This window comes from Neoarthrinium moseri (assembly GCF_022829205.1).
Source record: "Neoarthrinium moseri strain CBS 164.80 chromosome Unknown scaffold38_Wmoseri_CBS_16480, whole genome shotgun sequence".
NCBI classification, from domain to species: Eukaryota; Fungi; Ascomycota; class Sordariomycetes; order Amphisphaeriales; family Apiosporaceae; genus Neoarthrinium; species Neoarthrinium moseri.
The window spans coordinates 118959-140586 of NW_026055152.1; the positions used below are offsets into that span (position 1 = coordinate 118959).

Consider the following 21628-nt stretch of genomic DNA (forward strand, 5'->3'; position numbering starts at 1 on the left):
GTTTGCAAGTTCATCGCATACGTCCGTGTCAACCAACATAAAGCGATAGCTGCTCCTGATCTTCACGGAGATGTTGAACGAGATTCGGACAGTGGCTGGCTGCATTAGAATATGAACTTTGATAACTGGACACTCTGTGAAGAGATAGAAAGCATGCGATATGCTTGCAATACGGTGTGAAGCTCTAACATACGGTTACACAGATCTGAGCATCACCACAACGGATGATCATTGATACCAATTCATGCGATGATCAATGGAATATTTTCACAGACGCATTGGAGTGTGCGGAGTTCAGAATGAGCTCCCACCGTCCCTTGATCGTGAGGTTGCCTCGCCTCACTACCTTGAGATATGTTGTGCCAGTGCATATTAGCATAGCCAAGTAGTCCCGTGCTTACAAGCAGCGCTCAGCTGTGAGCATATCGTCCGTGTAAGTCCAACTCCCAACATGGTCACTTGAGCTGCTCGCCACGAGGCAATTTCAAGGTGGCTGCCTCAAACTAGAGAGTCGAATGCAAACGATGCCCCGTTGCCTGACATGTATTCATGTTCTGCCTCATTGAAAGTGTGGATTCGCGATCCAGATCGCTCGCGAACGACTGAGGGTCACCAGAGCCGCCCTGCATGTTGCCTTGCTTCAACATGCCACGCAAACCCAAGGCAAGAAGGGCCACGGCGTTTTCACAGATTGGGCGCGACCCTCTGCATATCTCTAAGGCTAGATGGCTATTTTCGCAGTCTGGAGCGCCTGTACCAGGTAGGCACATGATGCGGAGGACCCCCTCTTGCACCAAATCTAGTACCAGCTTTGACAAGCCTGGGTACAGATATGTTCCAAAACGATACTCGACGGGTGCAGGTGTATGCGAGCTGCCTGCACACAGCATTCGGCATGGCCATTGGTTATCTGTCAATGGCGCAACCAGGCCCTAGAAGCATCTCGCCCAAGCTGGGCTTTCATCGCTTCACCCTTGACGATGATGGAAGTTGGGGAAGCCGACACAAGCTTTGACTCAGGTCTGTGGCTGGCCAGGACGGCATTGAGGTCCTCGCCTATGTGGCCAATGGAAGCACTCAATGGGGCCAGACATTTAACCAATCTGATGCGTTCTACCGGATTTTTGGTGCCCCGGCTCCAAGCGAGCTAGGCTGTTCAGTGGGTCACCCAACGGTACGGCACGGCGTCGGGAGTGTCTAGTGGTGTGGCTTTTGTTGGTTCATGAGCCGCAAGCTTCCGTTTGGCTGCAGATAGTCCCAACATCTCCATCAAAGATCACTCTAGCACGCAACGTCAAGATCTGGCCGGGGTCATATCACCCGTGGATGCTTCACTCGAAAACAACAGCAGACAGAAACCTCGTGGCTTTTGCATCTCAAGCCCTAGCCGCCTTCGGGCGCCATTGACTGCAGCACCCTCCAGATCATCCCAGATCGTACACGCCTACAGCTCCAACCCCCCTGCCAGAGGTCTGATACGGGGCCTCAGCCAAGACGATTGTACTTTCAGGCACAGGGAAATATCCAAAAGCCCCTCTTGGAACCTCCTGGGGACTTGGAACATTGGCTTCCGTGAAATTTTTCTGGGGCCATTGACGGTGATGTGCTGTCACACTCTGTTTGCAACATGTACCTCTGGACGGCTCATGATTGGATCTGTACAACGGTAGCATTGGCGGTCAACGAACGTTTCCCCCCTCCGATCTTTCTCTTCTTGTCCCAAAGTATTCCTCAGATGGGACACGAGGTCAACTTTCCGTGCGAGGTGGTAGACCCGATCTTGGACCCTTATTGTAGCTTCTGACGTAGCCTGTGGTAGCAACACGTCTGAGTATCACCAGGGTCCATGTCACGAAGTGCGTCTTATGCTAATCAAGGTCCCGGGGTTTCCCCAACCGTACTTCAGGTGTGAGAAATTCTACACGGCGAACGCCGTACGTAAGGTTGGATCAGATATGGCAGCCCCAAGCTAGCATGCATCTGCTTCCCATGTGGCGATCCGCTCCCGCGCCTGCGCTGCCCCTGCACATGTCAAGGAGTGACAGTACCCGAATTTGCCGTGAAAAGGTTATATTGGGGTTTGACGTTGTGATCGGTGCGGATTCTGTTTGTCCACCGGGAGGCCATTATCGTCGTTCGTTCCATGCCTAGCAGGGCGCAACCCGGTCCGCACCCTCTGAACATTTGCCTAACCAATTCCGTGAGACGTCAGGTCTAGAAAGTCCCAAATCGGTCGATATGGCAGCCCAGTTAGTCGCATGTGTCCCTCCGTCCGCGGGATAGTTGGCGGTCCAATTGTGGGTTGTCAAAGGCCAATGTGTGTTCTCGCTCGACAGACGTGACTGGCTTGCAAACGGTTGGCTCACTTCTATAACTTCCAACGATCTTCCGGCACGTTGTCTCAATTGTCGAAATTGCTTCGAGACAATTCCTATTTGCCATCCTGCCCATCTCCTCAACCAACGTGTGCCTGCATGTCTCTTATGGCCGATCTTGCCTCTGTACTACTGTCAACATCATGACTGCTGTCTGGATCTCCCATGTTTGCCGTGCCATCGGAGCACCGGAAACTAAAAGAAAATATTGGAATGCAGTCATCGGGATCCTCTTGGTGCCCCTCGTCCAACTCCTGGTCACACCGATCCAGCTGACACTCGATTCCCGCGGGATCGACCTGCCTGCTTCGATCCTGGTGATGACGGTGGTCACGGTTGCGATGCTGATGATTGAATCAATGCATAGCGGCATCGGCTCTTTGTACGTTACGCACATGAAAGGACCAGTGAGTTCAATTCACAAACCGGTAATTTCTTCACCAATCTAACCGTGGTGTCCCGACAAACAGACCGATTTTCTTGGCCGGCACATGTCTTTGGGGTTTGTGGCACCGTTTGTCATGCTCAGTAGAGACCATATCACCACTTCAGCGGACATACCTCGAATTGCAGGGGCATTTGGTCTGTACTTCAGATTAACTCATCTCCATGGATGTAAATGCTAACAGATGAACAGTCGTCACTACCTTTCTCAGCTATGTTGGCTCGTTCTTGTTCGCAACCGGCAGCTATAAGCTCGAGGAGAGAGTAAGGGGCTTACGAAAGCGGACTGAGGATCTTGAAAAGGCGACTAAGCCATCTCCGCCTTCGTCTCGATTCGCCAAACGGGTTTCCCAAGTCACCAAGTTGACAGATGTTCTCGCGAACAATGGATCTCTTACATCTCTGGACACGCTATGTGCACCATCGGCCACTGTTGACTTCGTGGTTCGAACAGCTCCTCTATGGATTCCACTCTCTCTGCTCGTCACTGTTGGGCTCCCGGTCTATTGCGCTACCAACTATGATTTACCTTTCGAGACCTTCTGCTTCATTGTTTTCTGGGTTGTAGCAGTCTTATTCCAACGATATATCAAGTCGTGCAAGAAACTTGAGCTTCATCTCCGACTCCGCTCCACCTTGGCTGTTGTCTTCAACCCAGTTCTGCTGACGTCTGCGTTGGGAACCGCGTACTTCTGGACGAAAGCGGCCGTCACGCACCGGGTCATAGGAGACATTCTGAACAACTTCAAGAGCCACAGCTCTTGGGCCAATATTATCAGAGAGGTCACTGGAAGCCCCAGCGCACAGCATCACGTTGGAGCTGGCGACCTGTCTATGGCGCTACTCGATGCTGGCATCGTGTCGCTAGGTCTCAAGATGTTCGAGTACCGGCGCGAGCTCTGTAACAGCTTCACAACCGTTTTCTCGACCTCACTGGTCTTCGCTACCATCAACGTCTTTCTCAATGTCATCTTCGCCCGCGCTATGGGCCTGCAACCGGCTGACGCCTTGGCCTTCGCCGCGCGCAACGTCACCATCGCCCTCGGCGTGCCCGCCGTCCAGCACCTTGGCGGGAGCACTACTCTCATGAGTTCGCTTGTTGTTTTCAGCGGCATGCTTTTCCAGATGACAGGTGACCTCCTCTTCTCCTGGCTCGGCATTCACGACCGCCCGCTGCCTGCCAATGTTACATACACCAGCGACGGCGAGAATGGAGGGACCAATACTGAAGAGAACGTCGAGTCGGCGACTGATGCCAAAGTCATTGCCGCCGGTGTCACGGTTGGCATCAACGCCGCGGCCATGGGGACGGCACAGCTGATCGAGCGGGGATCGATGGCTACGGCGTACTCGGCGCTCTCCATGACTGTCTTTGGGGCCATCACAGTTGCACTGACAGCTGTGCCGGTAGTGGCGGATTGTTTGGTGACATTAGCTTCACGTTGATAGGTGGCGCGACGAACTGTTACGATCATGACGCCCGGATGCTCTGACCTTTTTTTTGAGGCGGGGAACTTTTGTCTGCTTGCGTCTTTTTCTGATTTTAATGGTTTGCAACATCATAGGGGCATTTGGTTGAAAAGCATGATTTGATACCAAAAGCGAGGAGTTACAGGCTGAACACCAAAATGAGGCGAAGACGTTGAAAGACAAGCAGGGATGGGGGATCTAGGTTGGATCTTTCCCCTTTTTCGTGGGAGCATTGAAATTAGGTGGTTTCTGTTGAGTTGTAGCTACCTGGAATGGGCTAGTTGTATATGGCGAGACCCCCTGGACAGACAATCAACAACACAAAACGTGATTCTACGCATCCCCATTCACTCGCCTGTATTCGTCTTTGTTCTTTTGAATGCTGTGCCTATTCTATCCATAATGCCATGGCATATACGCCATGGGACCTGAGACCAAGCGCTTTACAATCACTCCAAAGCAGCGGGATAAGAGCTCAGGAGAAGATCATGATTTGGGGACTCTTGTATCATGTGGTACGAGACCCTTGTTCCACACGTACCAACCATGACGGCATTGTAACCTGATTCGAGACCCTGGAATAATGTCTCTGTGGTAGATGATATCCAGTATGCTTCGAAAAGCCTCTGTATGACACCACCGTCGCCATTGGAGCGCCTGAAGTCTCACCGTGCGATCAGACGGCTACACCACCGAATGCTGTGCGCGCTCCCATAGGCTATGGGAGTGCTTAGAACTGAATATTTCACGCAAGGCCAATGATGGTAGAACGTGGTCAAAGGCAACAGGGGAACGTTGGGCAATCTCGAAAATCCGAGGAAAGTCCAGTATCCCAAGTGAATTGTCATGAAGGACGTAGGTCGCACCAGAAGGAGATTTCTACAAATGAGAAACCTCTCAAAGTACATCAGACTAATGTTGGGCGCATGAAACATTGCATTTTGCTATGCTGCTGAGAAGCAAGCCCAAGATGACCTGTGGGAAAAGCTAGCTGATACGTCAAAAGTATGTCTCTATCTGCCATGCTCCATGAGTAGAGTATGTACTTTTCACAAGAGAAAGGGGGTAAATGTCCCGCATTGCAACGTCACATTCAGTCAATGCCATGTCATTGTTGAGTGCCGATATACCCATCAGGACTACCAAACAACCGCCACTGGCCGTAGGAGACGGGTCTGTGGTCGGGAAGTAGCGTAACATAGTACGCGTACCCAGCGCTCTCATCGTTGATCAACTATTCCAGACTAGAAAGATGTTAGCTACACGGGTTCTTTGCACAGCAGAATACTTGCGCTCGAACTGGGAATGTAATGAAGCACCATATCCTAGACAGGAAAGGTCTTGGGCACACCCTTTGGGGGTGGTAACATCTCTTGTCCCACACCAAGTGAGGTTTCCACAGCCGACGTTGCAACCAGTCTCAGAGACTAGAGAAAAAGAACCAAACAAGCCAGGCACCTATCGCAAACTCTAGACTGCACTGGCAAGTTCCGAGGACCAGCAAAGTCTGCACTCGGTGCAAAAGGGAACGGGAAAGAACAGGCTGCTGAATCCCGCCCGTGACGCCAAGGCCACGGCCGAGTCCATATACTCTCGTAGGAGGATCTCAAGGGGATCGGGGGAGCAACTCACCGTTCGATCAGGTGCAGGCCGCTGGCCGTCTCAACCACGCCGCTCATTTGGCCGGGTTGAAGCGCAAAAGCGGCGTCCTCAAACTCCTTCTGCATGTCGCCCTTGCCGAAGTAACCCAGGTCGCCCCTCTTACGGGCGCTGCTGCAGTCGCTCTCCGTGATGGCCAGCTCGCCCAGGCTGATGTCGCCGCGCTTGATGCGGGCCTCGTGGTTCTTGATGATACCCATGGCGTCGTCCTTGGAGCGGGTGATCTCGCTTTCGCGCCACGAGGCTGGACGGCGGCTGTCGCGGTGTTTGACGAGCAGGTGGGCGGCACGGATCTTGTCCGCAGGCTTTGCGACGGGGGCGCCGGCCGAGGTCGAGCTGTGGTGCAGAGCCATGTATTTCTTGAGCTTCTCGGTATCGGTGCCGGCCGGTGGCTCCCAGCGAGAGATCTTATCCGTCGCATTGAAGTAGTAGGGCAGGTTCTTGGAGTTGCTGTGGCGGACTTCCCAGTTGGGAGGCAATCCTGTGTCGTCCTGAGGGGAAGCAATCAGTGACGGCAAGTTAAGGTATGGCAAACTCGAGCCGAGAGACAACGGCGCAAAGACCATTTGAGGTTAGGCAATGGATGTCGCCTGGGATCTCGAGCATTTTCGTCTCAAGAGCGACCAGGCAGAGCAGCATTGACTTAGGCAGAAGGCCGTAGGGAGAAGGTCGGAGGATTCTTCGTCTGCGCAGAGACTTACCATTTTGAGTCCGTGGTCTTGCGTGCTGGCTACAACGGCTGCTCGATGTTTGCTCTGGTCTTGCTGGAGCTTGCCACGCGCTGCTTTGTCTATGCTGGGCCGGGCTGGCGTGCCTAGGTGGTGTGGTAAAGGGTCCGTAAGGGTATGATATGGCACAGGGTCAGATGCGAGTCCCAAGTAGACGTCACTCCAGCTTTATTAAGGTTGATCTGACTAGACAACTGTGAACGGGCCCGAAGAAAAGGACTGGGGGGCCGGGGGCCGGGGGCTACGTGGATCAGGATTCAGGACCTGGCAACGGAGTAAATCCACCAAAGCAAGCGCAGCTCCAGAATCCAAACGGGCATCGGCAAGCGAGATGCACGTCAGAGGGCGGCTCCCAAGCTTTTTCCCTGGAAGCTGATGGCTCGGGCTGGAAAACTACCGTTGCTCCGAGGGACGATCACGAGGCTCGTTGCCCTGGTCAGGCTGGTCGCAAACTGGCAGATGGGCCCCTTGTGGTGCGGGGCAGCATCCCATCCTCCAAACGCGGGGCAGCTTTGGTGGTTTTCTGTTTTGTTTTGGCAGCTCAGCCCTAGAGACAGCTGGGGCTGGGGCATTTGATCCCATCTACCAGAGCCCATTCGCTCTCGTGGGCCGCCCGTCAATTACCGTCCACGGGTGTGGCCACGGCTTTGTCCAGTGTTGGGAAGACCGAGTTCACACCACTATGTCCGCCAACGCCAGAGAATAGGTGCTAGAAGAGGCACCTCACATGTATTGAGAGGGCACTGGGATAGTCTCTCAAGATTCCTCCGTCTAAGTCAGCCACTACGGTCATATTTACTTGACTAAGTTTTGGGTATGGTAGAAGCAAGGCAGACGGTCACAGCCCATCTCTCTCTATTCGACGAAGAAAGAAGGCCCAGGACATACTGTGAAGCTCGAGCAAACGGTTATTGCTTACTGGCTATGCAATTAATCAATTGACCATTTGACTTCCGCTACATACGAACAGGTCCTTAGGTACAGGAGTCGCAAAGGTTTATGTTGATAGATTCACCTCAGGCAGACTTGACTCCACCCTATCCCAGCTCCATGACTTACCGTAGCAACACAGGGTACCTAGGTACGGAATAAGTCACTTCGTACCTGAAGTCCATGAGTTTCTCCGATTATCCGCCGCCTCTTAACCCCACCCCCACCCCCCCCCCCCCCCCCCTGCATTCAATGTCACTGGGCTTCTGAAGAAGGTAACAGCAACAAACTGTCTCATGTACAGAATGACAAAAGATAATAGGGACGCAAAATCTTTGTCTGCCAAAGACCCAAAGCCGCTTGATAAACAAAACTCTTCTACCTCAGCTCCACGCACCAGAGTTTATATGCATCTGCATCTGCATCGCCATCATTGGCAAGGCTGTTTGCTGAACACTTGGGATTAGTCATCTCTTCCCACTGTGCCGGTTGCTAAGTTAGTGCCTTGCGGCTCTGGGCCTCTCTGATCGCCACCTCGCGCTCGCGGAGACCCACCTCAAAGTGGCTGACTTCTACCAGTTGAGACACTGGTGCTCTTCACAAAAGACCACAACCACCTTCACTCAGCGCGCCCTTGGGAACCTCTCATCACATTCACCTTCCCTCTCTCTTCCACCCATCCTCATCGTCATCAAACATGTCTAGCCCGCTCGACACGACCGCCGACGACGGCTCCCGCAAGCACCTCGAGCAGATCACCTTCAGATTTTGCTCCGAGTGCTCTAACATGCTTTACCCCAAGGAAGACCAGGACTCTCACAAGCTCCAGTTCACCTGCCGCACCTGCCAGTACACTGAAGAGGCCACCTCGACCTGCATCTTCCGCAACCTCATGAACAACGCTGTCGGCGAGACCGCCGGAGTCACCCAGGATGTTGGATCGGACCCTACGGTTAGTATCCCTTCTGCTGCTGCCTCTGCCTCTGCCCATGCTGCTCCCCAAGCTGGAATCTCTGCTGGTGATGCCTCTGGTTATCTGTCAGGTGAGTTTTCTGGTGAGTATGCCACTGCGACGGCGCAGCCTACCACTGGTGGTCATGCTTCCAACGGGGGCGACCTTTCGCATATCCCGCGTAGTCTCCATCAAACGGATTTCGATCTGGACACCGTCATCGGCACCGTCACCATGGCAAGTGTCTACCAGTGCCTAGATTCCCAAGAAAAAGCTACTTGGGATGGTCAGTTTGTCGCAAAGGTCGTCTCGGACACATCATTTGCGCTCGCTTCCTCGTGGGAGTCAGTCTCGGCTTTTGACCACGAGACAGACGAAGACCCCCCGGAGGCACTTGGCATGGAACCTGAGTACGGAGACCTAGATATGGTCCTCTAGTTTCACCGATCCCCTCGGGACTTGCGCTCCTAGGAAATGGTTTCGGCTGTCGATACTCGACCGACAGGGGCGTTCAGCAAGATATTCGTCGCCCTGCTTTGCTTGCGCTGTATCCCTCCACCATGCCCCCCTACCGTTTCTCCACTCCAGTCTGTCGACTTGGCCATATTGTCCACCACCGCTTGCTACGGCCTCGACTACTTTCGTGGTCGTGCCAGTTGCATCATCAGGGTTTGTTCCGGTGGATATCACCGACCTTTGTGGAGTCCTGGATGTAGTGGGTAATCTTTGGTTACCAACCGCCCGAACCGCTGGAACTAGGCATTTGTGAATCCCAGCTCGATTTACAGGATGGCCAATACGGCCAGAGATCACAATCAACTACCTGCTACGGAAACCGAATACCGGCCTTTCAGAAGACCTCGCTTGTGCGCAAACGTCCAAGGGCATACCGTGGCCACTTTTCCTTGTCCGTCTCGGCCAAGTCTCCAAGACTTTCGACATTCAGGGATCGTGTTCCAAGTGAATCCAGCCGATGGACATCACGACCATGACCAGAGGTCATCCAGCTTAGGAGCATGCATCTTGCGTATATCTTTTATCGGATATTTCGCTGACTGTCGTTCCACTTTAGCTCCCTCGCTCCAACAAGACCTGCCCGGCCTGCAAGCATGAGGAAGCTGTGTTTTTCCAGTCCCAGCAACGAAGCGCTGAGACGGGAATGGTGAGTCTCAACATGTTCATCATGGCTTCAAATTAAGGTCTCTAACAAGACATCTTCAGAAACTTTTCTACGTCTGCTGCGAATGCGGTAACATATTTCAGTAAGGAAACAAGTGGCTGTAAGTTGGTAGGAAGCGAGGCGAAGTCTGGATGGAAAGGTGATTTCTCGGATACCATATTCTCAATTTCATTGCATGGACAGGCGTTAGGGGTCATACAGACAGGGAATAAATATCCGCTACAGCAGGCAAAATCAGTATAGATGCCTTTGCGTTCGAGAGTCGGTTCATTGCTTGAATAGTGATGTGTGAACTGCGCAAGATCGGGCCATGGACGACCACTCGATGGTGACATTCACGTAGATGGGACCGGGGATGTTGAAATGACCCCTGAAGATGGAAAAAGCGGTAGGAAAACGTAAGCGCGCAAATTCGATTTACCATGATTTGGTTATTTCTTCTTATTTTTCTTCCCCTCCGACACCCTGCGGTGGAGAGCTTCTGGTATCTGAGAGGTCGCTAGATCCCAAACGCCTGCCAGATGCGTGTACACTGTATAGTATAGTACAAGTTTTTACAAGTCGGTAACGAACACGCCTCTTATAGACTCCCCAATGCTGCGCCTCCGACAGCCCTTTACCAAATCTCCCTCAAGCATGCATGGGTGCCATACTCAGGATCTTGCTCCACTTCCTCCGTCGCAGCTCGGCGCCGACGATGCCGTTGACTCGCGTGCCGATGGGGTCGCCAGCCTTGTTGATCAGGACGCAGGCGTTGTCGTCGAACTTGACAACGGAGCCGTCGGGGCGCTGGACCTGCTTCTTGGTACGCACGATGATGGCGTGGCGGATGTCGCCGCGCTTCACCTTGTTGGCCGCCGAGGCGGCCCCCATACCGGCGTCGCTGGCGCCACGCTGCTTCTGGACGATGGCCACGATGCGGTCACCTACAAGGACGAAAGGTCAGCTGGAGGGCTGGGCTGGCGAGCTTGGGATCGGAGCTGCGGAAGGAGGGCATGGAGCGGAGGCGTACCGATGGTGGCATGTCGCTTTTGCCCAACAACCAAGGCGCACTCGACAATGGCGGCGCCGGAGTTGTCGATGCAACTGAGCATCGTCTGGGAGAGCGAAAGGTTAGAATTTCTGTGCCCTTCCTGATCTGTCTATTTGAGGGAGCTGCACGGGTTGTCCACATACCTTTAACTGAATCATGGCGGGCGGTTGACTGTGAGCTGGTTCAGCCCTCTGGGATCGTGGGTTACAGCGCGACTGGGCACGGCACGGAGGGCTATGCGGCTGCGAGGCTGTCGTCAAATTTTGGCGTTGAGAGTTTCGGGAGCTGTCACGGCAAGGGAGCCCGCCTGATTGGCCGCAGAGACGGGATCGGCCCCCTGGGGGCGCTAATCCGGGTCTGGCCTCGGGTACCCAAAAGGGCTACGTACTGTACCTGTACCGGGTGTTGGGCGTTGCGTTGTGCTTGACTGGCTGACTGGCTTATTGGACCAGGGGCCATGTGCTCTTACAAGGCTTGCAGGGGTCTGACGGACCACCTGACGAGCTGAGCGCGTTGACCTGCCACCCTCTTTTCCCGCAATTACGCCATGGCTATCTGCATCTACCAGCTAGTTCGCTGGATAGGGAGAGGGAGGGAGGGAGAGGCTGAGAGAGAGACGGCCGATCTTGACTCTGGTTGTCCTCTTTTCCCCTGGACCAACCCAGCCGAGTCGCAGAACAATCGACGATAGCCCTCTATAGCTGGCGATTGTGTGTGCGCTCGACGAGGTCATTCCCTTGAGTCTCTTCGCATTCGTATTCCCGAGAGAGGAGGTAATTCTGCCGTAATTGGAACCGGATCTCGTTTCTGGTCTGGACCTGTCTTGCATTGCATTGCATTGCGCCGTCTTTCTATCTTTGTCGCCAACTGCACCAGCACGATCACTGCGCCTCGCTCACTTCCATTGGTATACATTTCGTTCCATTGCCCACCCTCGCTCGGTGCTCCTGCTGCTGCGAATCGATTGCGGGGGCTTTTTGTCACTTTTCACAACCTCGAGGACTCCATGAGCGCAAGGCGATCGCCCATTCCCTAGTAGCATCTTCCTTGCTGCGTTGCGGCGACGGCGACGGCGCGGCGCCTCGACTGTCGCAGCCCGGCATTGGCCCGGAACTCAAACGCAACTACCTCGTCTCCAGCTCTCACCTGCCGGAGCCACGGTCGCCAAGTGTCCTTGTCCTGGTGCTGTGCCTTCCGAGTTCTCTCCTCCCCTCTCCTCTCCTCTCCTCTCCTGGTGCACAGTCTGCCTTGCGACTTGCCGCATGTCACGATGCCTTGCGCAACTGCCACGGCCAAGAAGCAGCCGCTGACCTTGGAGCAAATCTCCAAGTACGACGACGTCTGCACCGATGCGCTGGTCGATCAGGTACGTCCACGTCGGGCTCACTCGGCCCTCAGCTGCCTTGTCGGCCTCGGGTAGCCGCAACAGACAGACCACTGACCGTCCCCGCAGACCTTCTACTCCTCGACCATCCCCAAGAACCGAACCACGTACCACCCTTCAAGGGGAATTCGGGAGGAGCAGGTCACCAAGATCATTCAGAACCACCTGATCGTCGACCCTGATCTGCCGCTTGCCGAGGAAAAGCTGCTTGCGCTGGAAGGCCTCCGCAAGTTCCACAATGCCCTCAGGACCGAAAAGGAGAAGGACGATTTTCGCCGCCATCTGCGCCGCTACGCCCAGACCTACCTGCCCGACTGCCCCTTCGAGGTCAGCACGACTAACCGCTACACAATCGTCACTTACGAAGCCGCCGTCACCGCCCGCCACTTCATCAAAAAGGGTGACTCGATCAAGTATCTGTCGGGCATTCAAGTCCTCATCACGCCCAAGGAGGAGGAGGACATGACCAAGCGCAAGAAGGACTTCAGCATCGTTGTCAGCTCCCGCAACAAGTGCGCTAGCCTATTCATGGGGCCCGCCCGCTTTGCCAACCACGATTGCGATGCCAATGCTCGGCTCGTCATAACGAGTCAGTCGACCATTGAGATATTTGCCAAGAAAAACATCGAGGTCGGCGACGAGATCACGGTCACGTACGGCGAGAACTACTTTGGGGAGGACAACTGCGAATGCCTGTGTCAAACGTGCGAGAGAAACCTCGCCAATGGGTGGTCGCGGCCGGACGGAGAAGATGCCATGGCGGGGCCGGCTGGTCCGGTCAAGAAGAGTATTGAGGAGTCGACCGACGAGGGGTACTCGCTGCGACGGAGACGGAGAGACGACAGCACAGCTCGCTCCTCCCGAACGCCGTCTAGAACCCCGGATATTCGCCCTAGGGTCTCGAGATCGAGGACCAAGACGTTGTTGCGAGTTGATTCATACCGCGCCTCCCAGACCGGATCACCTGCGCCGGAGACGCTCCTGCGTCAGAAGCGAAAGCATGAGTTCGCTGTCCTGAGCTCCCCTCCGGTAACACCAGCCAAAAGACAAAAGACGACACTTCTCGATGATCAGCCGGTTCCCCTCCCTGAGGGCATCTTGCAGCGAGACAGTGAAGGGGAGTCGAGCTCTGATGCGGTTGGTTCAGCAGCCGAATCAAGTGCCGGTGACTCTGTCATCACCGATTTGACTACGCCAGATGAGGAGATCAAAGAGCCAGAATTGTCTCTGCAGTCTCCCAAGCCAACTCCTACCAAGTCTCTTGCGCCCGGACTTACGACAGGCGATGCATCCCTGACGGTATCAGACGTTGCTTCATCTCTGGAATCTGAGAACACGATGATGGTACAGCCGTTGCCCGCTGCAGAGGTAGCCTCGGGAGCGGCAATGGCACCGGCCGCAACTGGTATTCCGGCACCAGATGTCCCACAGAGAGTTTCAGGAGTGGATTTCATTGCTCCCGAGGAACTCGATCTCATCGTGATTCCTCCGCCGCTGACACCTGCCTCAAAAATGAATGAGCACGAGCCGCACACCCCAGGTTCCGCACAGCCGGAGTCGACCGGAGAACCCATCAAGAGAGGTCGCGGTAGGCCCAAGGGGAGCACCAAGGCTAAGAAACTTGCTGACTTTACCGCCGCGAACCCCTCTACAAACATTACGCCTCCTCGGAAAGCCACGTCCACCCCAAGGAAAGCTCGGTCCCCACCGCCTCCGATGTCTGATGATGACTCTGTGGACGACACAGACATGCCTAGGAACGTTCGCAGGCCTGGCGACTACACCCTCACACCGCTTTTGTTGTCCGAGCCAGATACCGCCTGGATCCATTGCACAATCTGTAACGATGCTTTTGTACAGCGCGATGCGTACTTTACACGCAGCGCCTGCCCACGTTGCGAACGTCATTCTAAGCTCTACGGCTATCAATGGCCCAAAACGCAGAAGGTAGATAAGAAAGACAAAGAGGAGCGAATTTTAGACCACCGCGAGATTCACCGCTTCCTGGACCCAGAGGACGAAGCCAGAATTAGAGGCCGGAAATACCCTTGGGCCTCGTCCAAGGAGAATGAAGAAGAAGAGAAAGATACCAGTATGCCAAAGTCCAGTTCTAAGGCCCGCCAAACGAAGATAGGCGCGCAAGGAAAGCAAGCATCCAGTAGAAAATCGACTGATCATCAGGGCCTGGCCTCGGCAGAAGGTTCCAGGAGAAGCGGTCGGGCTCGGACTGTAAGCCGAAGAGGCCAATATGCTGCCATCTAGGCCCCTGCAAAGTATGGCAAGCAAGCAGCTTTTGGGAGGACATGTCCGGGGAGATGGTACTCAATTCAACTTTGAAAGCGATTGCATTTCCAAGGAGTCAGCCAGGATTCCAGTATCATCATCTCATTGTATATTAGTGGACTAGCCACACACATACTGGGCCGCCTCGCGCCTGTTTTGAGACGCGTTCTGTATATAACATCCAGCATAGGTACATACACATGCGGCTCAGTATCCGCATAGACTTTTTGATAATGCACTAAGATATCAGAAATTATATTTATCTCTATGTTTAGTTGTTACTTGACAAAAAGCATTTGCTTCGAAATTGTCAAGTTTGATACTAAGTCTGGTTGCGGGCCGGCTTACATTCCAGCTTGCCAGGGGACTAGGTCCATTGACAATGGCCATTCTGCTTTCGGGGGCGATGGTAGACAATAAGCCACAGTAGTGACACAAGGCCAGGTGCATACGCTACCTGCAGATGATACTTGTCCGTAGTTCCTCACATAGAACATGACATGGTGGATAAACAGCCACAATGTCATGATCAACAACACTTAATGCCCACAACGCGGATTGCAGAGTTCTCAAAAGACCAAGCATATGTTCGGCAACCTATGGTCCGCCGTCAGGTGCAAGACACTATTGTTTCAGGTTTGACTGGGGGTCGGGAGGCCCTTATGAGGAACATTCACACCTAGCCACACGCGGCAAATGGCAAAGAGGACAGCAAAATCAAACCCGCCGCCCAGCGCTCCTCCTCCTCCGGGGACATCGCCGCCGACCGGCATCCCCGCTAGTGCGCTTCTGCACTTTGCGCGAACCCATCCGCTTGCTTACGTGCTATCACACCCACCGTTCGTGCTGGGCCTGGCGGTCGTCGCCCTATTCCTCTACATCGTGTACCAGCAGCGGCGGCATCGCGACGAGCTTCGCCAGATCGCGGCACAGATCCGGCAGCTAGGCAAGACCAGCGATCTAGTCGCGACGGGGTTAGAGGAGAACGAGAGGCGGGTTGGCAGCGTGGCGCAGAAGCTAGAGGGGGTAGGTGACGGTCTCAGGGGCTTGGATGGCCTGGTTATGGGAATCAGGGACGAGTTGGCCCGGAGAGATCGGGGGAGACGGTCCCGGGAAGACAGAGGGCGCGGAGGACCGCCGAGGCTTGAAACTATATTAGACACCGATGGGAATGGGATTTATGAGAGTGCGGTGGAGGATGTGTCGTTCTTGAGGGGACGGTAGCGGCTGTGCATTGCATCTATACTCCATCGTAGGAGAGCCTCTTTCGTAGCTTTTGATCTCGAGCTACGTCCGGGTTGGGGTACATTGGCTTGAAATGCACTCGTCGGGAATGAAGAGACGCCCGATGGTCCGTATCATTGCGTGAGCCAGCTGTGTAATGCCATGATTTGTGAGGCAAGGCGAGAGATCGCTCCCACCCTGATCGTAGCTTACAAGTCTAGTTCTAATTCCTAATTTACTACGACGAAGAATCTTTCATCATTCCTCGCTCCAGGTTTTGTTATAGAAATTTTAGCGACAGCTCGATGGTGTAACTGCGGAGTGGTACCACACATATTCATTGACGAAGGTCTGGAGTGAGGCCAGGCCGCTTGTCTCTTCAAATCACTGAGCGCATTCACATACAGGTATAGGGTCATCCACTCATTCTCAGTCATCCTCGAGCACCTGACTACCAACACCGGTGTCCCTACTGGATCTAAAAATTGTAGCAACCAACAGACACACACGACATCAGCTAGCCGCTTGTTCCACGCGCTTTGATGAACTAGATGCAGCACCCCATATATCTGCAGACTTCACTGTTTGACTCGTCCTGTCAGGCGACTGGCCCCCGATTTCGCGATGTATGCGAATTTCCGTACTCTTGAGGACGACATTCCGCTGTTTTTGTCTCAGGTTCGCGTCCATCTCGTAGTTGAGTGGACCCTCGTCCGAGTCATTGGTATAAGAATGTCGCTGCACCTTGCGACTAGCGAAGGTATCCTGGGCTGTAGCACGTTGGTAGTTGGCGTAACCTGGTGTATGCCCCGACTTCGTCGTTAGTGACACCCCAATCGCTCCAAGACAGGCCTGCAAAGCGGGTTTGCAGAACGGAGTGCAGGCCGCTAATATACCAAGGAAACACTCCACTACAACCCAGGTACAGATAGTTACTGATTGTGCCCAGGTATCGATGCCAGGCTTGCCATAATCCCTCACAACAAGGTTCTTCATGAGCGATGATACAGCAGCCAGCAGTCCGATTCCCATCAATATTCCAATGACAACTCGTTCCCGAAGTGGGCGGTTCAGGTTCCACAGAAAGCTGACCGGTGCCAGCGACAAGAGGATGTCAGTCACGATACTTATCACGGCACCGACAGTTGATGCGATGCGTATCGCCGATGCTCCAAGACACTGTGCGTCTGGTGTCCCCATTGGATCCCACGCTGCCTCCAACGGTCGACATTCAAGAAGGATGAAAAAGGTATTGCCAATACCATAGGCACATACTACTCCGATTATCAACCATATGAGGCTTGTGAACCACACTGCGCTTTGAATTCTCATGAGCGTCAATCCCACAGAAGTCTTGATGAGCGCCATGGCAATGCCCCAAATTGGAATCGCTAGGAAGGTATATTTGCCTGCGTTGATGGCAACGTCTTCGTCGATCGATCCGGGCGTTAGGACCATGGTCGGGAGGAGGAGCGCGAAATCGGCCACGGAAAGGATCTTTGACGTATCAGCCCCTGCGTAGTTTTAACAGCAAATCACTCACATAACCAGCTAGTATACACCAATCTGACCATTCGCTGAGCCGCGACCTCAGCCTCCAGAATCGTATTGCGACAGTGGCTGTAGAGAGAACCAGCAGAGGTATCATGACTCCATAGAATATCTGCGCGTTTGCCACGGCAGCATCACTTATTGGAACCATGGCTCGCTTGGCCATAGTGCACCACTTCCTTCGTAAGTGTAAACGGCACTTTCACTTATTTTCAGGTGATTAGTCTGCCTAACAGTCTGGGTGGATCATAGGGTGGGACTTTGCAGGTCGATGAAATATGTGTCCGTATAGCATACTTCAGCGGGCAATGCCATGGTTGAGACATATATAGTTACGAATAATCCTAACATGAGAATCTGGCTCGTAACAGCTTCTCGAAGTGTTAACCTTTTTTTGCCCACGGAGCCAGGGCCGAACATGCAGTTGTGATGAAACCTACACCACATAAGTGCTGGACACACAGACCCTTGATGATGCCTTGTGTGGCTGGACGCTACGGATCCCAAAGCTGCCAGGTAGTTTGGAGCTACTGGCGGCAGGCGAATTGGCGAGTTGTGATAGAAGCCATGCGATCGGTAGGATTCTGTGACCCCGGAAAGTTTTATGTAAGGTCTTTGACACCGTTACAGGACCCAAAAAAACACAAACTTGGTTACAATATGCTACTTTCTCTACCAGAAGAGAGGAGTTTCTCAACCGAAGCGGCGCAGCGCCTCGCCACCGGACATGAGTTCTGATGAGCAAGGAAGCGGTGACTCCGCCTACCCTCGCAATGCGCCGTAATTATCAGGCGCGGCACAGCATCAAATTCAATGCTACTAATTGTTTTGGTAAAATTGTTGAATATCGTAGTTGTTAAGTTGTACAGGCTAGCATGTCTTATACAATAGATTCTACAACCATATGGCATACATGGTTCCAGTTCTTTCAGCAATGTACTTGGATGACCCATTCACCCCACAAACCTCTCACAATTTTTTTTTCCCCACTACCTGCCCTTATACATAGTCTCAGGCTTGTCGAAACCAACTAATCGACTACAGAGTCGAGGTCTTAGGTTCTGTTCGGAATACCTTAATTTTCATTTCACTATGCATAGCTAAGTTGGGGCCATTCGGATATCATTCTAAGCCAGGGTGGATAGGTCCGCGCTTGTACAGAAACAGATTCTCCTGAGCTCTTTCGCTTGCCGGCTCGGTTTCCCGGCTGCAATTGGATCAGTAGGTTGGTTTTATTGAGAGACTGCAGATTCTAGATTACTCTGCGGCAAGGGCTAGGGAATGTCTTACGACTTCCACCCTGGCCCATGCATGGGAAGCTCGCAACCGAGCTGTTGGGACCAATCACTGAGAGGCAACCATGCATCAGCAGGGACCAGACGCAGCGTCCAATTTAATGGGGTTCGTAACCTTTCCCCATCATGATCAAACTCGACTATATGCATTTAGAATGTAACTCTAGCCATGCAGTATGACTTACTTAAATCCATCAGTTTGCGTGATGTCTCATTCTGCCATTGTTCGCATTCGTGACTGTTTTCCAGAGGCGAATCCTGCGTAAAGCCTTCACCATGGCGCCCCTTGTCTTTTTTTCAGCCATATTAGCCCTTGCCCTACCTCTGGCTGCAAGCCCCGTTTCATCAGTCAGCTCGAACTCGTCTAATACATCAACATGCACAACACCAATCGTTCGCAAAGAATGGTAAGCGACCGTCATAAATAGTAACCTGGAAAACCTATACTAAAAGTCCCCTTTCAGGCGACGTCTAAGTTCATGCCAGAAAAAGTCTTACATCAAAGCCGTCCAATGTCTGATGAACAAACCCCCAATCACTTCGGTTGCCGATGTGCCAAACGTTAAAACTCGGTACGATGACTTTTTGGCAACTCACATTGTGCAAGCCGACGAGTGTCACTTCACAGCCATCTTTTATCCTTATCATCGATGGCTATTGCACAACTACGAGCTTGCGCTTGCCGACTGCGGTTGGACTGAAGGTCAGCCATATTGGGATTGGACTCTCGATGCAGGAAGCCCATATGACTTTGTCAATTCGCCCGTCTTTGATGCCAAGACCGGCTTTGGTGGCAACGGGGCACTTGTCCCGGGAAACTTCAGCAATCCCGATCCGGACGTAGTACGTTTTACCGATGGTTGGTGATCTACACCCTTGGCTAACAACAAGCTCAGCTCCTGATTAGTCCTCTCGATCTACCCGATCACAGTGGTGGCGGTAAGTAGGCATCAATCACCTTGAAAATTGGTATTGTTGTTTATATTGTTAAATTCAGGATGCATTGACGATGGCCCTTTCGCCGGGCTTAGCACTTATCTGGGCCCGTTCGCAAACGTCACTGGGACAAGTCCATACTGCGTGAGACGAGACTTCTCCTACAATGCACTCACAACAAACTCCGGAGCAGCCAGCGTCGCAACTCAGATGGCAAGCCCCAATTTTGGCACTTGGGATTACAACACCGAGTTCTCTATCCACCCGGGAGGCCATTGGGCAATTGGAGGTGTACGTGTCAACCCGCGTGGTCTTGCGGAACGAGATTCGCTAATTCTTTGACAAGATTTATGGGACTATGTCAGATAAATGGTCATCCGGTAAATTATTCCAAGCTACTTTTGATGATATGTACGAAGCTAACATGATGCCCAGTCGCGGACCCCCTTTTCTGGCTCCACCACAGCAACCTGGATCGCGCTTGGTGGTCATGGCAGACACGGGATCTTGAAGCACGCGTGACCGATTTTTCGGGACCATTGATTGCTTTCGACTATTCCAATGCTTTGGGTGGTAATGCCACCCTCGAGACCGAGGTCTATATTGGACTGACGGAGAAGCTCTCGATCACCGTCAAAGACGCGATGCATATTCAGCAAGGGCCGTTCTGCTATACCTACGACGAAATCTACTAAACCGTAGAATCAATTTCTTTTGTTTTCTGCTGAAGGAATCTCTTATTCAAGCATATATTGTTAAACGTAGTTTTTAATGCTCACACTTATCTTCATGAGAAGCTCCACTATTCATCAAGCACCAGAGTTGTACTATCGTGTGACTCAACATCGACAATCCCTAGTGATATTGACGACAAGTCGTCGCCAGGTAGCATCACGCCTCTTCTTTGTCTAATTCCCTTTGTAGAGGGCTTCAGGTATGGCATATCTCTGCTTTCGTAACCTTTGATGGTGCACCATGGAGCACTTGGGCCACCTTCAGAATTGATTCAAATTGAGACCGGCGCGAAACAGTAAAGGGTACTAACCGGACATGATCTGATTACATTCTGAGACGCACAATAAGAGGTACTGGAAATGGTGGCAATAAACATAACCAGGTCGATGGAAGTACTGCGGCCCCAGGATTGCGTTGGTGGTGTATATAAGCAGGTAGGAGTGCCCCTCCCAGCTAAGCCAAGACGGTTGTTTTGATACGGCCTCCAAAATAAGCCTGTTGGAGCCCAGCCGCTATGTCTTGCTAACCTGAGAATAGTACCTGAACTTTTTCCATAACGTCGACTGTCTCGTCATTTTCTTGATATTGATGGTCCTTTCATTCGGGTTTCTGCTACTTGAGCTGGTGGACGAGATAAGGGCTGAAGTGTACGAGCAGGAAGTAAGGAGCATGTACAACGACAATTTCTCAGAGATGAAAGATGACGTCAGAGCTTTCCTGGAAGACCAAGAATTGATTCGGTGTTGTGATAATGCACACTTGAAAGCAGGAAAGGATTGACTGTGCTGGAAGCTCAGTTAGTGGGTGATGCTTAGACATCGGACTCAGCCGGCTCAACTTAACATTCACTACAAGTGACAAGCTAAAACGGCTAGAGGTCAATGAGAATTTCTTATGCTCTTCGCTATCACGGTTTCATGCAGTGAATACTAGATAAAAACTTTGAATTCCGTAATCTTACCTCCTGTTGCTGATATGGTAGCACTGCCTACTTAGGAACAAATGGAGCATTACTTTGACAGTGCCTGTCATAGCCGACTTACAGATAATTCACTAAGTAATGGATACCAGGAATAACCCCTTCTGTAAGTACTTCAGACAGCCAAGCAGCATATTAAGAACTCGCCAAGTAAATCCTCGTAGACACCCCATCACCAGCCACGGCTTCGGATTATGATAAGGTCTGTTCGAATGATAATCTAGCTGAAGCCCTCCTCACTAGATATCGTGTTCAGCTTTCGTAGCAAAATGGAAAGAGCAAGCGCATGTGCTATTGATGAAAACGGAACCGGGTGCTTAGGGTGGTTGAACATAGGTTGTCTGAGTCTTTGTACCATACTGGCATTCCTGGGGTGAAAACGATTGAAAACGGTCTCCATGCACAATCGAATGCATGGTGTCCTTCGAATTGATTCTATTGTCTAGATCCTTGTGACTTTTTCTTCTCAT

At 52.5% G+C, this 21628-nt stretch overlaps 8 protein-coding genes across 8 annotated transcripts; 5 read left to right on the forward strand and 3 right to left on the reverse strand.

The window, feature by feature from the left end:
• Nucleotides 1-2518: 2518 nt before the first annotated feature.
• Nucleotides 2519-4265, forward strand: JN550_008799 (uncharacterized protein; the record flags this gene model as incomplete). Its single annotated transcript, XM_049320800.1, has 3 exons — nt 2519-2782; nt 2846-2957; nt 3013-4265. 3 exons carry the CDS (start codon nt 2519-2521, stop codon nt 4263-4265), a joined length of 1629 nt encoding a protein of 542 aa, XP_049169185.1.
• A 1652-nt stretch (nt 4266-5917) lies between these two features.
• On the reverse strand, nt 5918-6652 carry JN550_008800 (uncharacterized protein; the record flags this gene model as incomplete). Its single annotated transcript, XM_049320801.1, has 2 exons — nt 5918-6439; nt 6650-6652. The coding sequence occupies 2 exons, from the start codon at nt 6650-6652 to the stop codon at nt 5918-5920; spliced, it is 525 nt and encodes a 174-aa protein (XP_049169186.1).
• A 1651-nt stretch (nt 6653-8303) lies between these two features.
• JN550_008801 (uncharacterized protein) lies at nt 8304-8996 on the forward strand (the record flags this gene model as incomplete). The annotated part of the gene is made up of 1 exon (XM_049320802.1): nt 8304-8996. One exon carries the CDS (start codon nt 8304-8306, stop codon nt 8994-8996), a length of 693 nt encoding a protein of 230 aa, XP_049169187.1.
• Nucleotides 8997-10368: 1372 nt separating this feature from the next.
• JN550_008802 (uncharacterized protein) lies at nt 10369-10929 on the reverse strand (the record flags this gene model as incomplete). Its single annotated transcript, XM_049320803.1, has 3 exons — nt 10369-10664; nt 10751-10835; nt 10915-10929. 3 exons carry the CDS (start codon nt 10927-10929, stop codon nt 10369-10371), a joined length of 396 nt encoding a protein of 131 aa, XP_049169188.1.
• A 1112-nt stretch (nt 10930-12041) lies between these two features.
• On the forward strand, nt 12042-14417 carry JN550_008803 (uncharacterized protein; the record flags this gene model as incomplete). Its single annotated transcript, XM_049320804.1, has 2 exons — nt 12042-12137; nt 12225-14417. The coding sequence occupies 2 exons, from the start codon at nt 12042-12044 to the stop codon at nt 14415-14417; spliced, it is 2289 nt and encodes a 762-aa protein (XP_049169189.1).
• Nucleotides 14418-15134: 717 nt separating this feature from the next.
• Nucleotides 15135-15662, forward strand: JN550_008804 (uncharacterized protein; the record flags this gene model as incomplete). Its single annotated transcript, XM_049320805.1, has 1 exon — nt 15135-15662. One exon carries the CDS (start codon nt 15135-15137, stop codon nt 15660-15662), a length of 528 nt encoding a protein of 175 aa, XP_049169190.1.
• A 513-nt stretch (nt 15663-16175) lies between these two features.
• On the reverse strand, nt 16176-17379 carry JN550_008805 (uncharacterized protein; the record flags this gene model as incomplete). Its single annotated transcript, XM_049320807.1, has 2 exons — nt 16176-17159; nt 17206-17379. The coding sequence occupies 2 exons, from the start codon at nt 17377-17379 to the stop codon at nt 16176-16178; spliced, it is 1158 nt and encodes a 385-aa protein (XP_049169191.1).
• A 1405-nt stretch (nt 17380-18784) lies between these two features.
• Nucleotides 18785-20139, forward strand: JN550_008806 (uncharacterized protein; the record flags this gene model as incomplete). The annotated part of the gene is made up of 6 exons (XM_049320808.1): nt 18785-18915; nt 18973-19351; nt 19405-19447; nt 19506-19735; nt 19791-19824; nt 19880-20139. 6 exons carry the CDS (start codon nt 18785-18787, stop codon nt 20137-20139), a joined length of 1077 nt encoding a protein of 358 aa, XP_049169192.1.
• Between the last annotated feature and the right edge of the window lie 1489 nt (nt 20140-21628).